This window comes from Bos grunniens, chromosome 5 (assembly GCF_055505025.1).
Source record: "Bos grunniens cultivar Pamir isolate PY7600 chromosome 5, Bosgru_T2T1.0, whole genome shotgun sequence".
Classification (NCBI taxonomy): domain Eukaryota; kingdom Metazoa; phylum Chordata; class Mammalia; order Artiodactyla; family Bovidae; genus Bos; species Bos grunniens.
In genome coordinates this window covers 16,257,695-16,275,174 of record NC_141169.1, presented here as the reverse complement: position 1 = coordinate 16,275,174, position 17,480 = coordinate 16,257,695, and the positions used below count along the sequence as shown (strand labels likewise).

Sequence of the window (17,480 nt, the reverse complement as noted above, 5' to 3'; positions counted from 1 at the left end):
TTGATGTCTCACAGAGCAATAAAACTATAATCTTTTGAGTTATCTTTCTACTTGCATCTTTCTTTTCTTCTGTTTCTTTTTTTTTATACAACTTAAGCCCTTATTTCACAGAGTTTGGGCCTAATCAGTAGTAAATAGTAAGTTCAAAAAATCTCACTCTTCAAGGGAACTGGATGGTCTTTGAGAGGAACTGTTAGAAAAAAGTTCCACTATATCACTGAAAGGCCGTGAAGTCATTAGTTTGCCTTATTTTCAATATTAGATAATTTTTATACTACCTTCTACCTAATAAAGAAAAGTACCCAGTTCCTTGTCTAATACTGTGTCAACACTTCATGTGTAATTTTTTATTTAGTTCTCAACAGAGCATTAATAAGCATAAGCCTTTTTATGAAATTGAATATTTCCTTAAGAAAAATTCTTATGAGAAAAAACTTGGATAAAAGAGTTCAAATATTTTAAAGGTTATTGATGTACATAGCCAAATTCATTTTTATAAGGGATATAACCATCTGTACTATTCATGTAGAATAGAATACTCTGACCATCAACTGACAGAGTTGAGCATTATCATTTTAAAAATCAGGCATTTTGGTAGATGAAAAATAAAATCTCATTTCAATTTATCTACATAATATCTGGTTAATAGCTGTTTTTTTAAAACATAGTTTTGTTATTTTCTTTCAAATTATTGTTCACTTGCATTTCTATTTAGATAAAAGTGACCATGTTTTTGACTCCTTTCAGCTTTTAATATCTGAGGGATATTAATCCTTTGTGTTTAATTCTCATACATCAAAGAGCTTGTCATAAATAGTATTAATAGAATATTTTATGTGAGGAATAATTACATCCTAAATGAGGTTCATTTGTGCTAACTTGAAACTCAACATGATTATGTTAATAAAGATATAATGTTGTTTCCTCTTGTTCCATTAAACTGCTCTATTAAAAATTGTTTTATATGAAAACTACATATATAAATAATGTTAATAAGGGTCGAGGACTGAAACTACAGGAAACGCAGGGATATTTGTAAATGCAAAATTCTTTCCAACTTGGCTGCAGCCATTGTTAATAAGTGAACATCATAGCTTTAGGGGATTCTATTTTGAACAACTTAGAATAACTGGGCAAATTTCCTTGATAGTATCATTTTGGGGGGATGTGCTTGTAAAATAAAGTCAAGGACTGAAACTGAATTATATCCAAGATTGTTTTATTTATGTTGCATGTAAAGTGTGTACGTGTATATGTATATATACATATATACACACATACATGTGTATGGTGGTGGTGGTGGTTTAGTTGCTAAGTCCTTTCTGACTCTTTGCAATCCCATGGACTGTAGCCTGCCAAGCTCCTCTGTCCGTGGGATTTCCCAAGCATGACTACTGGAGTGAGTTGCCATTTCCCAGGGATTAAACCTGAGTCTCCTGCTTGGCTGGCAGATTCTTTATCACTGAGCCACCTGGGAAGCCCCATACAGGTATAAATTAATATGTATATATATAAACATATAAAACAAAATATGTCATTAATACTTACTACTTTTAGTATTTTAAAGATTTTCTCTGGCATCATTGCCACAGATGCATTTAAAAGATGACTGTATTTTTTAAAAATTGTCCTATCTTCCAAGAGTAGATAAAAGGTAAGGGAAGCCTATCAGTGCTTCAATCCATGGGGTCACAAAGAGTTGGACATGACTGACTGAACTGAACTGAATGGAATTAAAGCACTGGCTATTCTAATAAATGAGCTAACATAACAATTAGGGATATATATGTGGCTTGTAATATTTATGTACAATTACAAATAATAAATTTTAAATAATAGTGCTATATAAAATACATATATATATATATATATATATATATATATATATATATACAGCACAGAGGACTAGGTAAGAATTATGATAAATTTTGGAAAGATGAGTTTTTTGAGCTCTGTAGAATTCTGTACAAATCAGTGCATATAAAAATAATAGAAAACTTTGAGATCACCCTTTTTTCGGTGTGCTTTTGTTGAGGGTCAGAAGTGTGCTTCCAAAGAAAGTAAAAGCCTTTCATGTCCTTCGCTGAGGGCTAGAGATCCACTAGCCTGAAGTGTTACTCAGATTGAAGCCACAGTCCTTTGATTTTTTTTTCCCCTCCCTTCCTCCAAGCAAAGATCAGAAGAGCGGCGGGGCTGGGGGCGGGCAGGAGGTGGCGCGAGGAGGTGGTAGACGAGAGGGGAGTCGGAGGAGAGGGGTGGAAATGAAATCTGAGAAAAACATGTCTTGGGAAAATTCTGCAGGGCCTCGCCCCTGGACAGCGCTTTGTTTCTCACGGTGTCTCCGCGCAGGCGAGCTCCGCCCACCCCGCACCCGCGGGTTGCAGGGGTCCCGGGTTCGAGCCTACGTGGGACCGGGAGATGCCCCCAGCCCCTAGACCAGCACTACACACTCCCGGTCCCAAAAGGCCGCCCGGCGCGTCCTATTTCAATTTACTCGTCCTGGGGTGAGAGCAGGCAGTTGGCTCTTCCTTCAAACTCTAAAAGGGCTAGTCAATGACAAAGATGGGGCGGGGTCGAGACCCCAAACCCTGGCTGGTTCCTGTGCCAGTGCTGCGATCTTTCAGCCCTGAAGCCCTTTGGTCCTTCAGGTCCTCCAACTTTTGAAAGATGAACTGGAAGGGCGGAGGAGCTGGGAACCTCTTAACCTCCTGAACTCGGGGGGCTCAGATTCCGAGGTGGTCTTCGAGCCCACCAGGACCCAGCCTCCAGCTTCGCTCCTCTAAGCCTGAAACCCCAGGCAGGGATTTTTGTGGCGAATCGCTAGGCAAAGAATTCTTGACCTTCACTCCTGCTGGCCTCGGTCAGATTACTTTTCACAGACTGGAGCTGGCTGGGAGGTGGGGGATATTTACTTTTCAATCTTTTGTATGTGTTCACTACACCTTGTGTGGTTGGGTGTGGACAGCGGGGGAGGGGGGGTTTCCAAATCTAGTGAAATTCCCATTCGTGGGTATTATCATGCCTGTGGGGTTGGGAGTTCTTTAAAGTTTAGCAAGTCTGCAAATAACTACAGAACACAATACAGTCCCCCTCCCTTCCTCTCTCTAGCTCTCTCTCTCTCTTTTTTTTTCCTTTTCCTGCCTCCAAACGCCTTCTTGGAGGCTGAAGCTGGGCAGGTCTCCAAAGGTGCAGCAGTCACAACAATCCCGCATTTCAAAGTTAAGCAGCAGTTGCACAACTTTCAGCCGCTCTCTTTAGGCGGCTACTAATGAGCTAAGAAACCAGGAGCATCTGAGGAGGTGAAGAGGAAGCTCCCAGTTCTCCTCCCTCCACCCTACAAATCCAACCCCCCCATCCCACCCCCACTCTCTCCCCCGGAGAACTTTAAGATATCATCCTTGCTGTTCGCTGGCCTGGCGGACCATGGCTCCCTTTGGAAGAAACTTGCTAAAGACTCGGCATAAAAACAGGTAAAAGTTCAGCGTGTGTGTGTTCAGAAGCTTCTGTGTGAAAGTATGTGTTCTGTGGTAGTTAGATTCTGATTTAAAATGCTCTTGGGGGAATAAAGTCCTGGAGAGTTAGGTATTGTATTTGCACTCCACTGGTAAGGATATTGTTCAGTCACAGTGACTGCAGTGACCGCAGTTGAAGGATCTCTGAAAATAAAAACGATGTTTTTAACTCCCTTTTTTCTTCCTTTGGCCACTGCTGGTGCCACCACTAGCATCCTGCTCTTTGTGCTTGTTGCCTTGCTTATTTGATAGTAGTGGAAGGGCAAGTTTTCTTTTGTGTCAGACAGGATTTTAGTGTATTAGATGAAGATAGAACTACAATTTATTACCTACTAATTAGAAAGAAACCAGAACTGCTGATACAGTCTGGAAACAATGCTTTGGCTCCCCTTTGAGTGGGGCATTCTTGAAACCTGGAAAGTTCCCAAAGTGAAAATTCTCGGTAGAGAAACTTTTTGTGAACTCATTCTTTCGAAAATCTTTGAGCAATTTAGGTGATTTTAGGCACTAAAAAGGATTCAAACAGCTGTCCTCCTTAATCCTTATTATTACTATTTGATTTGATTTGCCATTTTTCAAGCCAGCAATGCCCATAGTGTAAATAAATGTATTTCACATACATGCAAATTTTTCTCGAAATGTATTTATATGTGTGTCAGTCCTATTAAATATTTTATTAACTCAAATACCACATTTTTATGCCTAAAAAAAATGTGAGGGTAACTGTAGAGAGGGGCTTTACTTTTTAAAAATATTTTGACACAAGGGCTTTTCCACAACTTTTCTCTCAAACACACTTGTTTGTACTTGTCATAATTTACGTAGTATAAATTTGAAAGCGTATAATTACATGGCAGGAAATGATACGATTATTTTAGAGGGTCTGCATGCATTATAGTGGTACAACTTTAAAGTCAATCTCTAGACTTTAATTTGGGCCTGAATGTCTACTTGAAAAACACTGTCATTATCTCTTTCCAAGTGTCTTTATGAATTAGTTGACTAAATTAAGAAATGAAAGCAGCAATAATCAGTACTATCAAACTTTCTAAATATGTTTTATTTTCTAATAATTTGAATATATATCACAAATATTTCTTATCGTTAGTGAGACTATGTATATGTTAAATGTATCTTAAAGAAAGTGAAAGTATTAGTCACTCAGTGTCCGACTCTTTGTGACCCCATGGACTGTAACCCTCCAGGCTCCTCTGTCCATGGAATTCTCCAGATAAGAATACTGGAGTGAGTAGCCATTCCCTCCTCCAGGGGATCTTCCCAACCCAGGCATCAAACCCAGGTCTCCCGCACAGCATGCAGGCGGAATTTTACTGTCTGAGCTACCAGAGTAGTCTTTAAAAATGTGGTAGTGATAGTTATCAAAAATAAGCTTGTATTTTAGTACTGCCGATGCATTAAAAATTATTTCAAACAACACCCTTTGCCAAAAGAAAATCCTTACTGCTTTTTGAAGGGTATTTCAGTACCATTATTTTTGAAGTGTGTTTGTTTAATGCTGTAAAGATATATAAAAGATTACTTTGGGAAAGTTCATGGTATTATAAAACAAGTTATGTTTTCGGTATAGTGATCTTTCTGAATAGCACCCCTGTAGATCAGAGTCGTTTTGTATTTGTATGTGTGTTTTAAATAACTCAAGAATTCTGTCATTGGTACGCCAAATAACCGTACAACAAATCTGGGTACACCCCTGGGAGTTTCCCTCCCATGTCTACTTCCGTTGCCTCAAATTGACTCTTCAACATCTACCCGTACAACTGGCTTTTGTTCATGGAGGTGAGTATACAAACATTTTAATATGACCTTTTCTATGCAAAATTATGAAAAAGTGGAAGCAGACAATGAAAGATGGGGAAGCTTAATAGTATTTTAAGTTGCTCTGAGAAAGTGGAATGGTATTGAAGTAATCGAAGGTGATGCTTCATTATGAACATGTGTTTTGGTGAAAGTGGTAGTAGTCTGTAACGACTGTAATAACTATGTTATTAAAGATTTGTGTTTTTCTAATCCTTAAGAAACACTTAAACCCAGAGGTGACTTGGGATGTAAAACTGTGGGTATTTCCAACTAAGTAGGTAAATAAGCCACGTGGTGTGTTGAAAGAGAATTAATGTATATTTGTTTTCTTCAAGGTTTAGTTTTGCTATAGATGAGATTTTTTGTTGTTGTTTTGTCTGTTTTGTTTTTCCATATTCTCAAAGGTAAAACTACAAGTGAAATTTAGTTACAGGATTAAGTTTATCAATTTCAGTTCCTGAGTTCTATAATGATTTAAATAATTATACTCCAAAACATAGAAACCAAGTAACTTTCCTTAAATGACAGGTGATTCATCCTTTGATCGATTCATTCTTTGATGATAAAACAGTTATCTGATAACAGCCAATGCATTCTTTAAGTACATAGTATAAAATTCCTTGTAAAAAGTAAAGGAAGAATTTGAACAATGTATTTGTATACACTGTGATATTAAATGTATGCAGTTAAAGGATTATTGTATCTTTGTCAGTACGGAAATGAGGATTTTTGGAGGGAATATTAGCATTTTGAGATCATAAAATTTGAAGAAAGTTTGTTTATTGAAGTTTTCTTTTTTTTTTTAATTTAATTTTATTTTTAAACTTTACATAATTGTATTAGTTTTGCCAAATATCAAAATGAATCCATCACAGGTATACATGTGCTCCCCATCCTGAACCCTCCTTCCTCCTCCCTCCCCATACCATCCCTCTGGGTCGTCCCAGTGCATCGTGTTCTCTCTCTTTTCAGTTTTGTTCACTCTTATTAATAGAATGATATTTAATCACCCAAGATTGAACCTCTTAAGGTAGTTCTGCCAGTAGTCTCATAATACATGGATATTTGAGAGTCTTAAAGACAGATGAAAAACAAATGAAGCTTCAAAGTATGAAGCATAAAAACTTTTAGAAAACATGACCTGTAAACGTTGAGGAGGGTAGAGCCATATCTGTCGGTTCAGTCGCTCAGTCATGTCCGACTCTTTGCGGCCCCATGGACTGCAGCACGCCAGGCTTGCCTGTCCATCACCAGCTATCACCATTGTCTAGTCCCCATTGGTTCTAATTCTCAGGACAGTGCCCGACATGTGATGGACTTATATTGTACAGTTGTTTATGTAGTTTTATAAACTAAAATTGTTACTTGTACTCAAGTAAAAAAAACACGGCAACATTCTATTCTCTCGTCATCATCTGATATCACCTGGTAGTATATAAATGTGAATACTCTATAAAGGATTGGTTGACAATTGATGCAATCCAAAAACCAGGGAGATGGACAAAAAAATTATATGGATTTGAACACTAAGCTAATCCTGCCCTACCAGAACATATTTTCTAAATGTTAAGAATTAGTCAATTCAAAAAACTGGAAAATAGTCTTCAGGAATACTGAGGATAATGCTTGGTCACAAAGCAATTTTATTTGGACACATAAACATTTTATGCTTTTCATTTCTAACTTTCATGTAAATATTTAAAAGAAATGGAGCCAATCTAAAATCTTTATGCTTAAATCAGAATAATTGTTTTACAACTTTCTGATCGTTATAATATTTAACAGAAGAGTACACTTTTCAGAAAACCCTTTGGTCTCAGGAAGTGGATTGTTTACTTTGTTTCCGTAATAATTAGAATGTCCTGTGACTGAATCCCAAAGATTGAGAATTACCTTCTTATGCAACTTTTTGTTCACATAAAGAATAAAAATGTTGGAGAGTCTAGATATTTTCTTTTCAATGAACAATTAAAGTTTATGAAAACGTTTTTAAAAAGTCGCTAGGCGGCTTTTGTTTCTCATAGAAAATCCAGAGAAGCAAATAATGAAGTGTGAATTCATTGGTATTCAAATGGACATTCAATGATTGAATTTAGATTATTAACATAGTTAGGTACTCACAGAAGTTCCATCTGTGAGTGTGCTTATCTTTGTATTGTACTAGGTCACTTCAGTCGTGTCCAGCTCTTTGTGACCCTGTAGACTCCTGGCAGGCTCCTCTGTCCGTGGAATTCTCCAGGCAAGAATACTGGAGTGGGTTGCCATGCCCTCCTCCAGGGGATCTTCCCAACCCAGGGATCAAACCTGCATCTCTTATGTCTCCTGCAGTGGCAGGCGGGTTCTTTACCACTAGCACTACCTGGGAAACGCCTACAATTCCTTGGTGTTTAATAAAATTTGGGGGCAGAGAATTGGTTGGACTTTTTACCAAACCTTGCTAGAAGCAAAAAATTGCCTTTGTAAAGCAGTACTTCATACGTTTGTTGGAAATATAAAATTAGAATACTTCTTTCAGGTGATTCACTGAAAATTAACAATGATTATGAAAGAATCTAATTGTGTGAATGCTGCTACTGCTGCTAAGTCACTTCAGTCATGTCCGACTCTGTGTGACCCCACAGACGGCAGCCCACCAGGCTCCCCCGTCCCTGGGATTCTCCAGGCAAGAACACTGGAGTGGGTAATTGTGTGAATAAGACCTTATAATTATCATTAGGTGTCATTCAGCTGGGCTTCTCAGGTGGGGCCAGTGGTAAAGAACCCTCATGCCAAAGCAGGAGACATGTATTTGATCCCTGGGTAGGGAAGGTTCCCCTGGAGGAGGCCTTGCCAACTCACTCCAGTATTCTTGCCTGGAGAATCCCACGGGCAGAGGAGGCTAACGGGCTACAGTCCATGGGGTCGCAAAGAGTCTGACATGACTGAAATGACTTAGCATGTGTGGATGCGCTATTCAGACAACTTGTCTTTCCTTTGGCATTTTCCTATACCTATATCAGAGGTGATAACAAACTTTGCCCTAATATCTACTTGAAATCCAAAGTCTCCAAACATTTTGTAAAAAAATTATTAGTAGTAAATAACACAGCTATATTGTTTTATAATTGACATATAATTTGCATTAAAATTTGCTTTTAAATGAATGAAAACATATCTAACCAACCAAGTTTTCTAAAACCAGGTGCCTCATATTGCTCCCGGAAGCTCCGCATGCCACAAATACTTCATCAGAAGGAAGAATTAAAGTTTTGTGCTCATGATAGAAATTACTGGCAAGCCGGATGTTTTCTCTTTGTAATTAGAAGTATGGTAATTTATGAATTCTGTAAAACAGGAAACTATCATGTGAACTGTTTTGTCTAACCTCCAGTAAATATTTGAAATGCCCCTGAAACTGACTTGAGAAATGCCAGATATTTGAGTACGTACATCTTTTCAGTTCCCAGGTGTTCCTGAAAGAGATTTCCCCTGATGATACCTGGTAACTTAAGTAGTTATTACTTGGCAGCAGACAGTGCATTAGGAACAATGATTGGAATGCTCTAACCCTGGCAAAAATACTCTGAGAGCAGTGGCTGTGGTGAAATTGAGCCCTAGGTTAAATCTTGAATTGTTACTCAAAAAACTACAAGCCAACTTAGAGCCCAGTACATAAGATGCTTTATTATGCACCATATCAATTCGTGAAACATGTAAAGATGAAAATCTTAAGGATTTTTTTTAAGTATTTAAAAGTTTGTAGCTGGTTAACAGTTTTATTTATATGGCCTTTTTATTAGCTAGACTGTATAACTTAGAAAGTTTTGATGTTATTTGGTTCGTATATATTTGGGTAGATCTCTAAGTAATTCACAAAACTATGGCTCTCTTCTTTTTATTTTTAAAAATGGAAAAAAGTTGAAGTAGTGGTATGAATTTACCTCTTCCAGGTAAATGTGGATGCCAGTCCTTGATAAGAAATCTCTTAGTAACATATTGGCTTTCTTAAACAAGGCAACATGCCACCTGCATTGTGTACACATGACCGGAAAACATTCAGCGTACTTCTGTGTAATAATGTTCTTTAATGTATACTTGCCTGGGAGTTTTAAAAGATATCCATTTGGCAAAACATGCATAATGCATACAACATTGATTTCTTTATATCTCTTTTTTAAAAAAATGGATTCTGATTCAATTATTGGGGAGACTATTGCAAGGCTACACCTTCTAGAGATATCTGTTGCATATTGCATATCTGCATAAATTGCATATCTGTTGATTGTAATTTGAAGTAATTACTAATGCAAATGGTCACCCAACAGCAAAGTATTTAATAATTACTTGTGTGAATGAAATAGAGTCTTGGGGAGATGTTTAGCATTGGCAGTGATCAGTAAACTATTTCAAGAACAAAAATGAGTGATGGGTATTAAATATGCTGACTAACAAGGCAAATTACTCTCAATGGTTTATATCTGCATGTTAGAATGCCCACTGTTTTTATAAGTAAGATGACTTAAGATATCTATAAAAAATTCTCATAGAGTATACACACTCAGTGAGATCAGGGACCTCTCCTATCTTGTTTCTTTCTAGATAAAATTGAGTAGGTGCTCAATAAAACTTGTTGATTGAATAAATGAATTCATACTCCCCAAATACAGCTGGTCCCCATAAAGCATTTGCATCAGAGTTGTACATTTGTGGTGAACAGATTCATGGGTAGTCAAAGAATGAATCCGTAAATTCATGGCTGACCTCTCATCATCCCAGCTTCTAGGCTCACGTCCTTGCTTTCAGATGGTTAAGGGCCATCTATGAGAAATAGATGCTGTAAGAGACTTTTACTGGACTCCTGGTAAAAAACAAACCAAGGCACAGGGTGATTCATTCTTCTCTAGGGATGCTCTCACTTCCGCTCATGCTCCTTGAGTGTAGCCATGTATGTATGTGAGTTAGGTTTGGCGGGTGATGGTAGCTGGCTATTCTAGACCCCACTGTTGAATGTAGAACATTTCCTTCTTCTGTGGAGACAAGAGGGAAATACAGTTGGGGACCAGTTTGTTTTCTCACATGAAAGGAGGATTTATGCTCTTTGTATATGACAATTGCAGTTATGAGACAATGGGAAAATGCTAGAAATAGGCAGAAAGTAATCAATTGAAAATTCCAGTTCTTTAGTCACCTAAAGTTTAGGTCTTATCTCGGATTTGCCACCACTGGTTGTGTGCATCTTTTTTTTAAAGTCTTTATGGAATTTGTTTCAATATTGCTTCTGTTTTATGTTTTGTTTTTTTGGCCTCAAGACATGTAGGATCTTCTCTCCTGACTAAGGATGGAACCCAAACCCTCTGCATTGGAAGGCAAAGTCATAATTACTGGACTGCCTGGGCAGTCCCTATTTTATCTTTCTAATGCAACAATAACAGTAACAAGAGCAAGCAAAGGCAATTTTTTTTTTTTAACAGAAAACAGAAAAATTCTGTAAAGCAGTTATCCTGCAAAGGCAAAATGTTAAGTTTGACAGTTGAAGGGGTTGCTCTTTAAGTAGAGGAAATACACAATTATGATTGATAATACACTAAAGTCATTATGGGGCCTCGGAATGTGACTGTGCAAGTGAGGAAGCCCTTATGCCTCAACTTCATTAGATTCAGAGTAAATCCGTTTATAACACGTCTTAAAACACTTACTATGTGCACTAAGTAATTTACATAATACTTAAAATTGCCCTGTGAAGAAGGTACGACTTTTTCCCCTGTTTCATACATATTAGTCAGTTAAGACCCAGAGTAGTGCAACAATTAATAAGTGGTGGAGACAGAATTCGAATCCATCCTCTTAACCATTACTCTGCATAGTTTATTTAGTATTTAGTTTTCTCATCTCTAAAACAGAGTTAATCCTAAACCATCAAGAATTTGGATTAAATCGGAATGTAAATAAAAACTTAGCACAGTGCTAGGAGAGTAAAAATTCAGTAAATATTCACTCCTTGTTTAAGTCTCTTGGATTAAATATGTTATGAAGTATATCTTAAAATTTTAATACCTAAACATGATATTTTGTGGTTCAAAATTTCAACCTTGACTCACTAGAACTCTGGTCTCTTTTCCTGATCACCACTCATCTCTTTTCCTCCCTAGATACAAAGAGGTAACATCAAAAATGACCGAATGTAATTAGATATAAGTATATAAATGTTGCACAGTACTAACTTTGGATCTTGATGAAATATTTCAATTCTGACAGTTTTCCCTTTAATTGTCATCTCAGCAAATCTTAGCAAAATTAATTGTCATCACATCTCATCTTAGCAAAATTCTGAGACAATTAATGATTTTGCAGTGTATTGCATAGGGCTTCCCAGGTGGCGCTAGTGGTAAAGGACCTCCTGCCAATGCAGGGGACATAAGAGACATGAGTTCCATCCCTGGGTAGGGAAGATCCCCTGGAGGAAGGCATAACAGCTCACTCCAGTATTCTTGCTTAGAGGATCCCATGGAGCGGGGAGCCCAGTGGGCTACAGTTCACAGGGTTGCAAAGAGTCAGACACGAGTGAAGTGACTTAGCGTGCAGCAATGCTCAGCATGGTTTAAGAGACGGTTCTTTATGTGCCTCTGTGAACTTTAACTAAAACAAAATGATACATAATTTGAATATTTTAGTATTATCTTTGTTTAATAATATGAGAGACTGAATTGAATACTTAAGGTGTCTTTCATGTTTCAAGCTTCTGTGATTTTGAAATTCCCTCTGCAGAATATAATTCAATTCTCTTGTCCTGCTTTTTATGCCTTTTCAAGAAAACTTTTAAAAATGGAATTGAAAGAAAGAATTTTTCTTGTAATTTTATTTTACTTAAACATCTCATGCATTGCCACATAGCCTCCACCATGAAAGGTAACATTATGGTAAAAGTCAAATGGTTTATTTTCAATTATAAAGAGACATGATTAGTTTATAAATTATAATATCTAAGAATTATTGAGTATTTGCTAAGCACAATTTTAAGTTTAGTAGCACAAATGTAAAAATGTTAGGAATAGCTATCATTTTATTTTATTTCTTCAGGACTGGTAAACAATGTATTTCATATTGTACCAAACATGCAAAGACACAACCTCATTCCTAAGAGACTAAACTCCTAATTGAGAAAACAGCACTATAGTAGCTCATGCATGAAATTGTTTTTTAAAAATCACTCTTCCATGGGAAACTACCATTGACAGGGTAAATAAAGTCATAATCTTTATACTACAATTTTAAAAAATGAAAGTATAATCTTTTAGAGTTCAGGAAGGCTGTTCCTCTGTAGAGTAGCTGCTCACTAAATGTTTTTGACTGCTTCTAAATAGAAATACATAATAGAGAAGTAAATGAAGAAAAATAAAAATAAAAGGAGCATCGTCATAATTAGACAGTGTTTATTGAACTCCCACAGTTAGGTGACAGGCTTGGACAAGAGAAGGGAACACAGCAACGTATATAAAGAGAGGTAGGAGGGGACTGAATCATACAAAGCTAGGAATGACTCAGGATGATCAAAAGAGAAGAATTCAGGAAGCCCGCAGAAATAGGGTCGGTTTGGCAAGAATCCAGAATCTTGCTTGGGTTGGTGAAAACAATATTTGACAATTGAGAAAAATGTTAAGGATGTGTTTATATAACAGTAATAGACTTACAGTCAACTTTAATTGACTGATGTTTATTCTAATAATCATGTTAAACTGGTCAGTCTATCAGTTTATAGAATTGAGTTGTTCTACTATTTTGTGGATCTTTTAAATTTTAGCTCTACTAATGCAGATAGTGGTCCAATTTCAACAAATTTTCATCCTCACTAATTATGGTGTATAATTGATAGGAATTTTGTGTCTGGGTTTTACTGATGTACACAGTATATATTTGGTCTCAACCAATGACTGAGATATTTTATAGCCACCTAAGATGTCTTTGGTTACTCTTATGCTCCTCATTTACTCTGGTTTTTTTCAGTCCTTCTAGAATTCCCTGCAGTTATGGTTAACTGAAGGTACATAAGAACTATTAGCAGTGAATCAGCTTGGGGGAGACCACAGACCTTCTTGGGCTTCCCAGCTGGTGCTAGTGCTAAAGGACCCATCTGCCAACACAGGCAACGTAAGAGACATGGGTTTGATCCCTGGGAAGATCCATTGGAGGAGAGCATGGCAACCCACTCCAGTATTCTTGCCTGGAGAATCCCATGGACAGACGAGCCTGGTGGGCTACAGCCTATAGGGTAGCAAAGAGTCAGACACGACTGAAGTGACTTAGCATGCACACCCCCACAGACCTTGAGAGTAGAACTTGGAGATATGTATTTTTAGCTCTGCACATAATTAGCTTTGTCTGGAAGCTATGAGAGATGCTATTGAAAAACCATGGATGTCTCCATGGAGTAGACATATAATAACTACAATCTCATAAGAAGAAAAGAATTGTACACAATTAGCAAAAGCACTTATGGAACTCTAGTGGACCTTTGAGTTCTACCATTTTTAATGCACAGGAAGTCAAGCACTTTGTAGCAGGCAACCACAAAGTGTTAGATTTAATTTCTTGACTGCTTGTTCTTCTACTTTGATAGTGAAAGTCAAAGAACCTTTTCTTAGAATTACTAATAATAGGCATGGAACTTAGACTAAGTTTGTGTTTTTTTTTTAATGATCATTTTTAGTGGTTCTATTTTAGCTAGGAGAACTTGCTTAATCGCAATTTAGAGAATTACGTAAAATGGCAGCTTTTGCTATGCAATGCCTTATGTATTCTCAGCATATAATAGTATTGCTTTATTATCTACCTTAGCATCTGAAAATAAAACATTCTCAACTCTCCCACTCTATCAGATTTGGTATCTACTTGTATATATTTCCCTTGTTTGGACTCAAGATAATGGTTATTTGATGATTTTTAAAAATTCAAAAATATCAAATGAATCCCTTTCTTTGGGGGCATTAATAAGATTAAATGGACCTTACTTTAAGGAAATTGTTGCTTGGTAGACACACAGACATACTTTAATTAAAATATAGGCAGGTATTTTAAATTAGAAAAAAATATATATATAGGCAGGTATTTTAAAACATCATAATAAAATCTATGCTTTCAACAAAAATATTTATTTACCTTAAGATGTGTGCCACACGTTTTTCTATGTGTTGCAGATTAAAAAGTGAGAAAGACAGTCAATCTCTCTATCCTTATTGAGGTTGTAGTGCCGTGGTGGACAGGCAGACAGTAAGCAAACAATAAATGAACAAGAAATTTCAGGTAGAGATTACAGTTATAGGAATCACTATAAAGACAGAACTATAAGAATTCAAAACTGAGTAGAAGGGCATGATAGAAAGTATCAGGATGGGAAAAAACCAATCAATGATAACTATTATTTGGGCTCTGAGTAAATAGGAATATAGTTGTATCATCATAAAGAAAAAAAAAAGTGGCAAGAGTAATTTGAGGGAGGGAAGAACAGGAGGGTGAAGAGTAAAAAAATTCAAGGTGTCCTTTGAATGTTACCAAATATTCCACCTCCAAACACCTGGTGTTTGGACACCCTGCACATTGAAAGCAGCCTTTCATCCAGCCTACTCCCATCCCGCCTGACATCCATATGGGACTGATTAATATGGAACATACTGCACCTGGAATGGGACTTTAAAGGCAAAACACACTAGTTTCCCAGCCAAGACCTTCAAGCTGACTAATCCTATGTTAAACCTACTCATTCTTCATCCAGCATTTCACTGCCATCGTCTTAGTGAGCCTTCACTCATTGCCTTTGGCTGAAATTACCTCCAAACATGGTCATGACTTCCATGAGATTATGCATTCTACTGTATAAAGACCAGATTCTTTTTACTTTCTTTTATTTTTAATTGGAGGATAATTGCTGTACAACATGAATCAGCTATATATATACATATATCAACTCCCTCTTGAACCTCCCTCGCACTATTTTTACTTTCTTATCCCCTAAAGAATAATACATAGAACCACTGTATAGATATCAGAGTTCAAATAATATTTTAGTAATTAAATAAACAGAATCTAGATTTTTGATACAAGTAAATCATCTAGGTCAGGAGTCGGTAAACTTTTTGTGTAAAAGGTCATATAATAAATGTTTAGGTTATTCCCACCATAATGTCTCAACCACTCAACTCTTTCCATGTGGTGTGAAATAGACAATTCAGAATTAAGTGGGTGTGACTATACATAAACTAATTTTTATTTACATGGAGTGGATAGTTATAACCAGCAGGTCCTAGTTGACTGAAAAATTCCTTTTGTTTATTTCTCCCTCAAAACCCTTCCACCACTCATGCTCCAAAAAAATAAATAAATAAAAGAACACTTAGGTAGACATGGTGACTGTGTTAAAAGCAGATGAGCTAGAGAAAAAATCTAGGAAGACTCCGAATTTGCAAACTCGAGTGAAATGGCAGGGTGATAGTGATTCCCTTTTGTTAGGATGGGAAATCAAGAGATGGAAGAGTTTGAGATGTGTGAGGAGGAAATGGTGAATTCATTTTGATGGGCCATGTTTGAGGTGGCTATAATATAAAGATAAGTAAACATGTAAATACTAAGTTGGGAATATTGGTCTAGAGCTCAAAGGAAAAAATAATAGATGTTGGAACTGTCATCATACAGCTGGTTGATAAGGTTGTGGCTGACATTACAGTCACCCATAAGATATATATCAGTTCAGCTCAGTTCAGTTGCTCAGTCATGTCCAATTCTTTGGACCCCATAAATCGCAGCACACCAGGCCTCCTGGTCCATCACCAACTCCCGGAGTCCACCCAAACCCATTTCCATTGAGTCAGTGATGCCATCCAACCATCTCATCCTCTGTCATCCCCTTCTCCTCCTGCCTTCAATCTTTCCCAGTATCAGGGTCTTTTCAAATGAGTCAGCTCTTCGCATGACGTGGCCAAAATATTGGAGTTTCAGCTTTAGCATCAGTCCTTCCAATGAATACCCTGGACTGATCTCCTTTAGGATGGACTGGTTGGATCTCCTTGCAGTCCAAGGGACTCTCAAGAGTCTTCTCCAACACCACAGTTCAAAAGCATCAATTCTTCAGCACTTAGCTTTCTTTATAGTCCAACTGTCACATCCATGCATGACCACTGGAAAAACCATAGCTTTGACTAGACGGACCTTTGTTGACAAAGTGATGTCTCTGCTTTTAATATGCTGTCTACATTGGTCATAACTTTCCTTCCAAGGAGTAAGCATCTTTTAATTTCATGGCTGCAATCACCATCTGCAGTGCTTTTGGAGCCCCCCAAAATCAATTCAGCCACTGTTTCCACTGTTTCCCCATCTATTTGCCATGAAGTGATGGGACTGGATGCCATGAACTTTGTTTTCTGAATGTTGAGCTTTAAGCCAACTTTTTCACTCTCCACTTTCACTTTCATCAAGAGGCTCTTTAGTTCTTCTTCACTTTCTGCCATAAGGGTGGTATCGTCTCCATATCTGAGGTTATTGATATTTCTCCTGGCAATCTTCATTCTACCTTGTGCTTCTTCCAACCCAGCGTTTCTTATGATGTACTCTGCATAAGAGTTAAATAAGCAGGGTGACAATATACAGCCTTGACGAACTCCTTTTCCTATTTGGAACCAGTCTGTTGTTCCATATCCAGTTCTAACTGTTGCTTCCTGACCTGCATACAGGTTTCTCAAGAGGCAGGTCAGGTGGTCTGGTATTCCCATCTCTTTCAGAATTTTCCACAGTTTATTGTGATCCACACAGTCAAAGGCTTTGGCATAGTCAATAAAGCAGAAACAGATGTTTTTCTGGAACTCTCTTGCTTTTTCCATGATCCAGCAGATGTTGGCAATTTGGTCTCTGGTTCCTCTGCCTTTTCTAAAACCAGCTTGAACATCTGGAAGTTCACAGTTTACGTATTGCTGAAGCCTGGCTTGGAGAATTTTGAGCATTACTTTACTCGCATGTGAGATGAGTGCAATTGTGCAGTAGTTTGAGCATCTTTGGCATTGCCTTTCTTTGGGGTTGGAATGAAAACTGACTTTTTCCAGTCCTGTGTATATAGTGAGACAAGAAATGAGTCATTAAAAACCTGGAAGATGCCTATTGTATCAGTTATCATTTACTGATAATAAAAGC

General features: G+C 37.3%; 1 protein-coding gene across 1 annotated transcript in view; it reads left to right on the top strand.

Moving 5' to 3' along the window:
• The first annotated feature begins 2,367 nt into the window (after nt 1-2,367).
• RASSF9 (Ras association domain family member 9) overlaps nt 2,368-17,480 on the top strand; it is a 38,518-nt gene continuing 23,405 nt past the window's right edge. Inside the window, exon 1 of the mRNA XM_086403728.1 lies at nt 2,368-3,470. Coding sequence (XP_086259854.1) covers nt 3,424-3,470 — 47 coding nt within the window. The 5' untranslated portion in view covers nt 2,368-3,423. The remainder of the gene's footprint in view (nt 3,471-17,480) is intronic.